Source organism: Prosopis cineraria, unplaced genomic scaffold, assembly GCF_029017545.1.
Source record: "Prosopis cineraria cultivar Desert tree isolate PC_DT_omini unplaced genomic scaffold, ASM2901754v1 PC1426, whole genome shotgun sequence".
Lineage (NCBI taxonomy): Eukaryota > Viridiplantae > Streptophyta > Magnoliopsida > Fabales > Fabaceae > Prosopis > Prosopis cineraria.
Window position 1 is genome coordinate 1 of NW_026556751.1, and position 11,454 is coordinate 11,454.

The following is an 11,454-nucleotide window of genomic DNA, read 5'->3' on the forward strand; positions in this document are numbered from 1 at the left end:
AAGCTTTGGTAGAATAAGTGTTTAATTTTTATTGAGATGCGATAAGTTACAAGTGTAAATTGAAGTAAACTAGCTATAAAACTAAAGGCTAAAGGTGTAAAAATGTGAGTCTTTGATTGAGTATTGACTGCCTTTCTTTCGTGTCTTCTTCTTTATTTATAGTGTCAGAGTAGTAGTAGATCTAGTTCTCTCCCTTAAGAGCTAGCACGTTTTGTTGAGGAACTAGGGATTTCGCGAAACTCATGACACGGTCTTTATTTCGGTTCTTCATTTTTGATAATCAGCTTGTCCTCACCAAGATACTTAGGCATGATGTTCATAAATTTCAAAATACTCGAGATTGTGTCTTCTTATACAACGGTCTAATGTTTGTAACTGGCGGGATTTTAGCATTTTATTTTATTGTGGCCTTTATTGAACTTTGGGGCTGGCCTCTTTTGTTCGCATTGGGTTTGACTCTTCAATTACTCAGCCCAACTATCCATATGGCTTATTTGAGCGATGTTTTATATTTTAGTTCCAAACACATTTTTGCAAACTTTTTAGTATTTAAAAAATATAATCTTTTTTCATCCAAAAATATACTCTCTTGGTTAAAAAATGTAAAACATTTTTTGAAGAGTTGAATGTTAAAAATACAAGACATTTTTTCAGCCTTTAGAGGCGTAATCATTGCCTTTTTTTAAATATGTCCCTAGCAAATGAATCACTTTATTTATTTTAAGGCATTTAATAGAAATAAATATGAAAATATGTGGTTTAGTTTGAAATAAGTAACTATTTTATGGGGATGAGATTTAATTAAAATACCTTATATTTTAAACAAAGAAGTAAGACATTTTTTAAATGGTTGAATGTTAAAAAATTTAAGATATTTTTAATATTTTAAAGTACTTATTATGTTTTTTTTTATATTTTAAATAAATTATTTTATATTTATTTAAAATAAATATTTAATCAAATAAAAATAAATACAAACAGAAAATGTTAATTTAAAGAGAAATATCCATTTTATTGGAAGAAATTCAGTTAGATGGAGGAGTATTAGGGCTAGTTTGGTTCACTTGAAGCATTTCAAAAGAAATGGAATGGAAAATGATTTGAAAATGAAATTAAAAATTGAATTGAAAAATGTTAAGAGAAGCATGTTTGGTGGACTGGAAAAATATAATGTAATCTTAAAACAATTTTTATTTAATAAAATATTAAAAATAGTCAAAAAATTATTACCCTTTTCTTCCCATAGCCTTGTCTTTTAACATCCTCTCTCATCAATTTTACAAATCTAATCCACAAAAATAAAGCATAAATCATCGTCAGTTTTACTAAGATGATGATTGGCGACACCATTAAGGTTAGGGATAACAGCAAGGTTGGGGACATTCAATGGAGGACGATGTTCGACGGGCGATTGCAAGGAGGAGCACCTTCAATAGCTTGGCTCTGATGACCCAAATCTACAGGTAGGAGGAGCGGCTTCTACAATCGATCTCTTTGCCAAATATAAGAAGTTGCTTCCATGGCTGAATCACACTATCGAAGAACACAATATTGGAGAGAAGAGAGAACAGTGCAAAGGTTAAGAGAGGAGGGTGGAGCCAATGCTAGAAATTTGAAGGAGACGATATTGAAGATCTAAAGGAGGTGATAATAGCGTATGAAAATGTAAAGGAGACGATGCACGTGGTTCACCAAAGAGATTTAAAAAAAGTGAAGGATATTTTGGTTAGTAAAAATAATTTCCTAGAAAAATTATATTTTCCATGGTTTCAGCTCAAAAAATTAATTTTCACTCTCTTTCTTGAAAATCATTTTTCAAGAATTCAATTTGATGGTAACCAAATTTAAGACAAAGTGAAATTCCATTCTCTTTCCTTTTCCTGATTCAAAATTTCATTGATCCAAACGGGTCCTTACATATCATTTGTTAGTGTTGACTTGTTTTGGGCTCTTGTCTTCCTTCTTCCATGGCTTCGCTTCCCTGCCGCCATTTCTTACTGCTTCATCTCATTATCCTCTCTGCAGCTGCGCTGGACTCGCCCCAAGAACAAGACACGCCCGTTACTCGCTTCCAGCAATACCTCAGGATTAAGACGGCTCACCCAGAACCAGACTATTCTTCCGCTGTCTCCTTTCTCGTATCTCAAGCACAATCCATTGGCCTCCAGTATCGAACTATCGAATTTTCACCTGGGAAACCCCTTCTCCTCCTCTCATGGCTTGGCTCAAATCCATCTCTTCCCTCTCTTCTCTTCAATTCCCATCTCGACTCGGTTCCCGCAGAGCCCTCCAAGTGGCTCCACCCCCCTTTCTCTGCCGTGAGGACCCCCGACGGCAAAATTTTTGCTCGAGGAACCCAGGACGACAAATGCATTGGTATGCAATACATCGAGGCAATTCGAAATCTAAAACACAAGAATTTCACTCCTTCCCGCACAATCCACGTGTCTTATGTGCCGGACGAGGAGATAGGTGGTCTCGATGGGGCCGCTAAGTTTGTGCATTCGATGGACTTTGACGATTTGAATGTTGGGTTTGCATTGGATGAAGGGCAGGCCTCGCCCGGTGACGAGTTTAGAGTTTTCTATGCGGATAGGTCTCCGTGGCGGTTGAAAATAAAGGCAACTGGTCCACCTGGACATGGTTCGAGGATGTATGATAACAGTGCAATGGAGAATTTGATGAAGAGCTTTGAAGTTATCGGTAGATTTAGGGAGAGTCAATTCGATGTGGTCAAGGCGAGTAAAGCTTCCAATTCCGAAGTTATTTCAGTTAATCCTGTTTATGTTAAAGCTGGGATTACTTCAGATACAGTGAGTGGCATGATCAAATATATTTTGTAGTTAGAATTTCTGCACTAATGTTGTATTTAAAATGGTTTGTGGCATTTATGAAGGGATTTGCGATGAATGTACAGCCTTCCCAAGCAGAAGCAGGATTCGATCTTAGGTTGCCCCCCACAGCGAACCCAGAAGAAATGAAAAGGAGAATTACTGAAGAATGGGTTCCAGCTATTAGAAATATGTCATATGAGGTTAAGTATCTGTGAAATTGGTCCTGTGATATTTTGTTACTGAGGGCGACTATATATGTCATCCGTTAGAAAGTATTCATTTGGAGGATATAAACTATAAATTTCGAGAGGGATTGTCTCATTTCATTACAATGGATAATGCTACGTGGTTTCAGGCATCAACTAACGAGTTATGTTGCCACGGCCCACGGGTGAAGTTAACTGCATTTTTGCTTATGTAGAGTTTGAATTTCCTTGTTTGAGGACATTGGCCTGGCAGCCTAGCCAGTTATTCTTCATGCCTGAATTATGTAATTAGCATGCAAAGGTTGATTTTTTTTTTTTCCGTTTTCACTGCTATACATGGATATTATTAGACAATGAACGTGACAGAATCTTTACTAGCACTGTAGCATGATTATCAGATTGCTGCCTGGTGGTAGTCTAGCACTGTCGTCCGTGCACTTCAAACGAGTTTGAAAAAAAGGATGAACGAACATATTTTTTATGCATATTTTCCCTTGCTCTATGTTTTGTATTCCCCTTACTTTGCATAATTTGAAATGGAGAAAAATGTTGGATCATTTAAAGCAAAATAATGCTATTTGGATGGATTCCTTGAGCATGAAAATTGAAAGGTACTGCTAATTTTATCAAAATTTTTAAATTCAAGGGCTGTGTGTTAATATTAGATCTATGATGGTCCCACATCAAGTGATTAGAGAATTAATCACAACATATAAGTGTGTTAATATTATATGTATTCTCTAAACACTCACGTGGTACCATCATACAACTAATATTGTGTAGGGGAAGGTCAATTGGTTACTGGTTGTATTACACTCATTATTGTTTTGCATAAGTGCCATCTGTTCAATTTTTGTTTGCGTTGGGACTCATTTTTCTATGAATGAAATCAGAAGTTGGGGTGGATATTACTCCAATCCTTCCTGGGATGAATTACTACCTTGCTGTCTGAGATACGTTCTTCTTCTTCGTTGTGCTTGTTTTCCTTGATTTGTCCATTGTTTTAGTTCTTGACTTTGCATTGACAACCTTGATATTTTAGCCATGTTGGATATAAGATAAGAAACTGAAATGCTTAGGAAACTCTGACCCTTTTATCTAATGGTCATTGTGTTAGCTTTTCATTTCAGGATTGTTTTTCGTTTGTCTTGTTTGTGATCAAACAAAAATATAAAATGATGGTTGACAGGCTGAATGCATTCTTTATATGGCAGATCATAGAGAAAGGACCCATTAGAGACCACATGGGGCGCCCTTTAATGACCTCAACTAATGCCTCCAATCCATGGTGGTTAGTCTTTGAGCAGGCTATCACATTTGCTGGGGAGAAACTAGCGAAGCCTGAAATTCTGGCTTCAACAACTGATGCTCGGTACATTAGACACAGAGGAATTCCTGTGCTCGGTTTCTCACCAATGTCTAATACTCCCATCTTGCTTCACGACCACAATGAGGTTTGACGGTTTCTAATTCTTCATTGTGAATCCCTCTTGCTATTCCATATGATTTCAGTGATGGCACATCTCTTTTAACTCCCATGAATTCACTTGCAGCATCTACAAGATACTGTGTATTTGAAAGGAATAAAAGTATACGAGACTCTGATAAGTTCCTTGAGTTCATTTATGGAAGCATGATGATCGGTGTCCACAGTTGGTACTCAGTAACGGACGAGGCTATCTTGTTAACCAACCTCACAACGACAGAATATGTCTGAGTTATGGTGTTACCATTATTCACTAGGCATACCTGAGCCTTGTGTCCATTTAAAGTGAACAAGTTCTTCGCGCCGGATGCTCCCATCCCTTGACGCCTGGAACTCGACGAAACTTTAGAAAATTTGTCTGTGTAATCTGTAAGTATTTCCCTTAAGTCATTGGAAAGCCAGTAATAAGCAAGATGTCTGTGTGACCCTTAAGTAGCACATTGAGTTGATATCTTACTTCTTCATTGGAAAGACTGTCACTCATAAGTTGCCTGTAATCTTTGCTGGTGGGGTGGATCAAGATTTCTCATAATTCTTCTCCAGTATGCATGAGCTTGTTTTCTGTGCGTTCATTTGGGTGCGTATGCTTGTCTTCTAAACATTTTGGGTCAGCATTTGCTTTTTTCTCTTCGCTTGATGATTGTTTTCTGCCCTACTTTTGGGTCAAATCTGATTTCTATGGAGTAATTTCCCCTTTTGGGGCCTTTTGGCCTTTCAAAGAGTCCCCGCAACTTCTGATCATCCGAGTTTATTATGATTTCCATTTGTATCTTCTTGGTTACCCCTGTTGAGTGAATTTTTGGTACTGTAAAGCTTTTTCTATGTATATTTTAACTTATCTAATTCTTTTGTTATCAAAGTCATTGATCCCGTAACTATGATTAAGAGAATTTAGTTTTCAAAATAAATTATAGTTATACTAAACTCATCGATGCTATGAATTGCAATAAATATGTCTTGACTTCGGGACCTACGCAACAGGTAAAATCCTTATTCCAAATGGCAAGTTTTCTTCTTACGCCCGCTGTGAATTTAAGCGATAGGCATGGTGAGTGAGAGCGATAACAATTTCATGATAAATTATCGACACTAGTTCTCGAGCCATTCGCTGAAAATTCAAGTCCTTGGCTCAGAGTGGTATTTAAAGAACACATAATTTATGTCATCTTGACTGTCGAGGTAATGAATGACTAACAGTGCTTCATTACCCCGTCGAAAGTCATTTGCAGATTGTGACTAGATTCAGTCAAACAAAAGCGTATATAGAAACAGGAAAACGCATTGAAAGGGGTTGGGAGATATGCCATACAAGATCTCAAAACCTGCGCTTGAGATGTTGATGCCTGTTGCTTTTGTTGGTGTTAACATATATTTAGACGCGTACCGTGGCCTTTCCAAAACTTCCCCTAATGAAACCCAATTCAGTCAGTAAAAAAGCTACGAGAAGATTTACCTGACATCGATTTATCAGTGTTTGCTGGAATGGTGAAAAAAAAGGAACAAGTTGAGGAATAGGAAGTAGCCAAGAAGGTCACTGGTCACAGCGAGTGGATGAAGGAGTTGGGTGCGAGAGATGTGTTGAATATATTATCGCATATAAGAAAACAGCTATCAAACACTGAGGGAGATGGCAATTGTAGATAATAGATATGGTTGTTGAGGATATCCGTGCTGCGATAGAACAGTAATTTCTAGGAAGTTTCACTAAATATGCTTTTTATCCAAAGGAGAAATTGAATCCTGCAAATTGTAAGATGATCTCAGGGGGGCACATGGAGATTGCCTCTTCATCCCCCAACAACCACCCAAATGAAAAAGAAATCCTTGACCGGTGCAGGTTCGCCCATCCTCCCAATCTCTCAGCCTCTGCATAATTTATTTGAAAATGAAGGATCCTGTTTGATATGCATGCACAGTCATGCTTCTTCTGTGAGATTTCAATAAGCATTGGCCCTACTTCCTGCTGGCTGTACTCGCCCTCATTCATTGCTACCTATATATTATTTGCTTGTCGCTTTCACTCTCTGTCTATGGGGTACGGAAGGTCTTAGTCGGTACGGGCCAGTTAGGATAGAGGTACTGCACTCATCTCTGTCACTGCCACATTATCAACAATATAATTTCGCACAAGCATGCATGCCCCTGCTTTTATGCTCAATCAGTTCCGCCACAGGCTTCGCTTGTTTTCTCTCCCTCTGTGGTTATAGTCTATGATGTAAATAACACATTCTTTCATCAATTTTTAATGGGGATCGAGCGTGAGTATGTGTGACACGTGTTCTTAATGTTCAATTCTACTCCCTTCCACAGCCACTAGCTAGCTCCCCCATTAACAACTTGGCAAAAGTAGCACTCATGAACTTTATTTTGCCCCAGAATCAAGGAGTTGCTTGAGAGAGCTCCATTTTACTTTCCATGTAATCATACGCATATAAACAGTCAAAACCAATTGAATACATTTATATCATTGACGCGGTCCCTTTACACTGTATTGGATATTTATAATTCTGTGAAAAGAAGGCCAGGGTGGGGAACACAGTGATCTTGTTCACATATATTAGCAAAATTAAACGGTTAACTTGTCAACAAAATCCACAAGGTCCAGCTAATCCAGCATTTGGATTAAACCCAATTTGCAGATCGATGAACTTTCCTTCCAACTTCCAGCAAGCAAAACCTTTGCCAGTTTGCCTCCCTCCTCGATATTTGACGGATCTATAATAAGGAATGCGGCAAAAACATGTGGGAATCATTATAATGAAAAGTAATGGCACGTCAAAGACCGTACCCTCAGCTGCATCTAATTAATCAAATGTCAAATTTGTTAATTAGGACCAACTGGTTTTAAGATTCATATAATTTCTTAATACCAAAGGAGATGCCTTGAAATCTGATATGTATTCTTTATGTTCCCGAGTGCATCACAAGGGCGTCAGGAAGGAGGGAGGAGGCTGGCGACTTGTACGGTATGACGACACTATTCTCTTCACTCCTGTATTATCATCGGAGAGTGCAACTATGACTGTTCATTTCCCATTCTTTTGAATTAATGCAAAAGCACACGCCCATTGCCATTTCAGAATCAATTGCTCCATACTCAGTAATTATGTGATTTTAATACACACAAGCTCGAGGAAAGGTTGACGCAGGAAGATAGTACCAGTGTTAAGAGGGCTGTTTCTAGTTCAACTCCGGGCATCTTTTTCAATTTTTTTTTTAATGACCATTCTCACTCTGCAATAATTACAAATTCGAAGAGAAGGTGGGCTTGTGGACTAATAACAAGCCTTCGCTGTCAGGTTGACAAACAAGCACACTTTGGTTTGCCTACTACTGTATGAACTTTAGATGATAATAATATTAAAAATAAATGATAGAATGAAGGTCTTTGAATGTGTGAAAATTGACCCTACAGAGCACAGACCCATGTTAGAAAGAGCCATAAATTTATATAAAGAGGCGGTGTTTTTCAAAACCTAACGTCCAATCCCATGCATGTGTGCTGGCATGGCATTTTTCCCAAAGTAAAAGGCGTATAAGGTTGTGCCGTACCAGTGGAGAATCTATTTGAATACCTTAAAACCAGAAAGGTGAAAATAAAATAGAAAACATAGGGACAGAGAGAGGAAAGGGAGTGAAAGTCAAGTTATGGAGGCGTGAGCAACTAAGCATGGTAATCCTAAATAAAAAAGAAATGATAAGTATTATTAAATTAAATAATGCTGATTAGTTTTGGAGATAACAAAGATGCATGAGGAAAGGAGGCTCCTTGACGCGGTTTTGGAGCTGGGTACAGAGAAGCAACAGCTGGTGTGTTTGCAAATGCCCTTCTTCGTTACTGTTAGAGACTGCGCGTCTCATCTACTCACACATTTTTCCCCTTACCTTTCCTTTTTTTTCTAATTAATTTCTTTTCCTTTTTTGGATTCTTTTTAAGCATCACCACCTGCAGAGCTGCCTCTTATGCAACAGAGAATCCTATGTTTTTCTCCCTTCATGCATTGTTGTCATAAATCTCGTCTTGTATTTATATTTAGTCTCTAAGTACATCTCTTTTTGTCGCAGTCAGAAACTCCCTAAATAGTAAATACATTATTTAGAGTTCCCTTCATTTTTTTATGTACTGTCCGCTGTGAACCATGATGTTACTCAAATGAACTCAGTCAAAGCGTTAATTACTATCAGCTGGCTTTTTTATGGCTCCTTAGTCCATAGGATTTAAGTCCAAGTCTTAACGCATTTTAATTGATTTTCACTCTTATTTAATGGTGGCGCTTTGAAAAATTGCTCCTCAGCGATGTCCTTAAACTGCCGACTTCGAAAAAAGTCGTGCCGTGTTATTTATTGTTTCCAGAGAGTAACTTCTGCAGCATCTCACATGGTAAACTATAAATATTTAACATGTTTTAACAAGAAATCTGCCATTGACTAAATCATAACTGCCCCCATCGAAGACCAGAAAGATATCTTGGTTTTTAAACTCACTAAAAAGCTAGCTCACATTGCTGAAGTGATCAAAATGTGCCGAACAGTAAATCAGAAAAGTGACATATGTCTAATCCAAACGACGAAGAAACTCGGATTGGTAAAATAAATGGAAAGGGGTAAAAATTGAAACTTATGGTACAAAATGAGAGGGCATGTGACTGAACTGCGATACAGTGGCAACCAAATGATGCATATCTGAAGGAAGCTTCGCGTAGAAAGGACAAAGAAGTCATTTTATGACCTAGGTTGTCTGACGTTAATGTTCATATTAAATTTAAATTTACTTGCAACCATCCGGCAGAAATGTCATATCAAGGGAGGAACTTTTTTTTGTTTTTTTGTTTAGGGTGAATTGAGTGGAGTATTTAATTAATATCTTAAAATACAAGCATCCATCTATAAATAGGTCGCCTTTAGTGCTCAACATTCACTCGGATTGATTCATTCCCCCACTTTCAGAGCAGCAACGAGGAGGAAACAAAATCACATTCAAAAAGAGAGGAACAGAGACTTGGTGAACACCCTTTGTGCCTCAAGGAGTGATCTTGAAACTTCCGGAGTTGAGTCTCTATAATGGTCAAGAGAGGGCACAAGATCCACGCAGAGACATCAAAGCCAATGCAAGCTCAGACATCGTCAGCATCATCAGATGGGAAGAAGAGGTACAAGGGAGTGAGAATGAGGAGCTGGGGATCATGGGTTTCAGAGATTAGAGCACCGAACCAGAAAACAAGAATATGGTTGGGATCTTATTCAACCCCGGAGGCTGCAGCCCGAGCCTACGATGCTGCACTTCTATGCCTCAAGGGTTCGTCAGCTAATCTCAACTTCCCTTCAAGTTCTTCACAATACATTCCTCAAGACAATGTCATGTCTCCTAAATCAATCCAAAGAGTTGCTGCAGCTGCTGCAAATAGTTTTTCTGACAATGCCACAACCCCACCTTCTCCGCCCCCTGCCTCCGCCTCGACCTCCTCATCCTCACTCGTCTCGTCCCCATCAATGTCCTCCGATCAAATCGATGATGATGTCTCACTAATCTCATCATTTGGGGCCTACGCTAGTTATGATCAGACTAATGAACCAGTCTCTTTGATGGACTCTTGGTATAGCTTTGATGATTTGCAATCTCCCAAGTATGTGAATCAAATGCTCGGTGGTAATTTGTTTGATATTGATCCAACCCAGCTGCTCGATGATTTTTGCGAGGAAAGTGATATTCGTTTGTGGAGCTTCTGCTGAGATATAAATATATATATATATGCAGGCCAAAACCCGATTCTTTTTTCTTTACAGATTGATATTCGTTTGCCTTCAGTGCTACATGTTGAAGCTGAGATATATTACATTGCTGACTGTGACCAAATTAAATTTTCATTTATCTATGTATACATATATGGTTCCTATATGTGTATTTTAGAAGAAGAAATTCGTAGAGATAAGACAATTTTTTTTTTTTTCTGGCCTACTCTTCCAAGTGAATTTCTGAAACATCTGAAATTATGTATCATGGATGCAAAGCTTATCATGTCTATGTTATAAATATCTTTTCCATGTGTTGTAGAATATGTTTCTCTGTGTCCCTGTAATAAACAAATGTTTAATTTCGATTGTGGGAAACTAAGCCCCTTCATTTATTGCACCAATCGGACGACCTAAGATTCTCAGAAAAACTAATTAGTTACTTCAGATAAATTAAGGAAAAGAGGGAACCATGTGTTACAGGATGTGGGAACTTGAAATCTGTCGGGAAGTGTATCTGTTGTTACTTTGAATCTAATGTCCACTGAACCTTATCTTCTTGCTCAAGCATCTACGTTTGGCAACACAGGAACTATACTTTTCTGGAGGACCGCTCAGGGGTATAAATCATGAAAGCTGTTTTGTTTCCATTTTTGGGTTGGGTAATGTATTGAAGTTGGTTTATGCCTGAAGCCGAATGACAAATAATAATAAGCTATCTAAGATCATTTCATCATGTGATGATTTGTCGGAACCCAAGTTTGTTTTACATGAAGCAACACATATCTACCATGTTCTTCTCTTATCTTCTTCCCTTGTGATGTAAGCAATTCTTTTCATGTATCTTGCCAGGGTTAACGTGAATATAATATATAAGATTGTATTCTTTACCTCCTCAGAAGGAGAACTGTTTGACACTTTTAGGCCACGTAAGGACGTGATATCATGAGATGGAGCCAATGGAGGGCACATGAGCTGTCCGATTGTGAAAGAGGAGAGTTTATGGGGTCCCATCCTCCCTTGTTCCTTTTACACTGGATCAGGGCTTCTTAAGCCTAGAAGTTTTTGCAGGAAGAAAGAAAACTTTCGTTTTTGATATTACGAGTTCAAAGATACGCAGGAAAAGTAGCAGAGGATCTTCCCTTTCCTTTGACTAATCCCTGAATACGTATATAAGAGTATGCATTTTGGTCTACAT

At 38.1% G+C, this 11,454-nt stretch overlaps 2 protein-coding genes across 3 annotated transcripts; both read left to right on the plus strand.

Annotated features, from left to right (window-relative positions):
- Window positions 1-1,916: 1,916 nt before the first annotated feature.
- On the plus strand, window positions 1,917-5,245 carry LOC129300097 (uncharacterized). 2 transcript variants are annotated; one of them, XM_054938620.1, is made up of 4 exons: window positions 1,917-2,738; window positions 2,897-3,034; window positions 4,255-4,494; window positions 4,594-5,245. In XM_054938620.1, exons 1-4 carry the CDS (start codon window positions 1,968-1,970, stop codon window positions 4,675-4,677), a joined length of 1,233 nt encoding a protein of 410 aa, XP_054794595.1. In that variant the 5' UTR covers window positions 1,917-1,967; the 3' UTR covers window positions 4,678-5,245. The 2 variants fall into 2 exon arrangements, with proteins under 2 accessions (XP_054794595.1, XP_054794594.1); XM_054938619.1 differs by having other exon boundaries at window positions 1,920-2,813.
- Window positions 5,246-9,462: 4,217 nt separating this feature from the next.
- LOC129300095 (ethylene-responsive transcription factor ERF014-like) lies at window positions 9,463-10,979 on the plus strand. Its single transcript, XM_054938617.1, has one exon. The coding sequence runs from the start codon at window positions 9,588-9,590 to the stop codon at window positions 10,254-10,256; it is 669 nt and encodes a 222-aa protein (XP_054794592.1). The 5' UTR covers window positions 9,463-9,587; the 3' UTR covers window positions 10,257-10,979.
- Window positions 10,980-11,454: the final 475 nt, after the last annotated feature.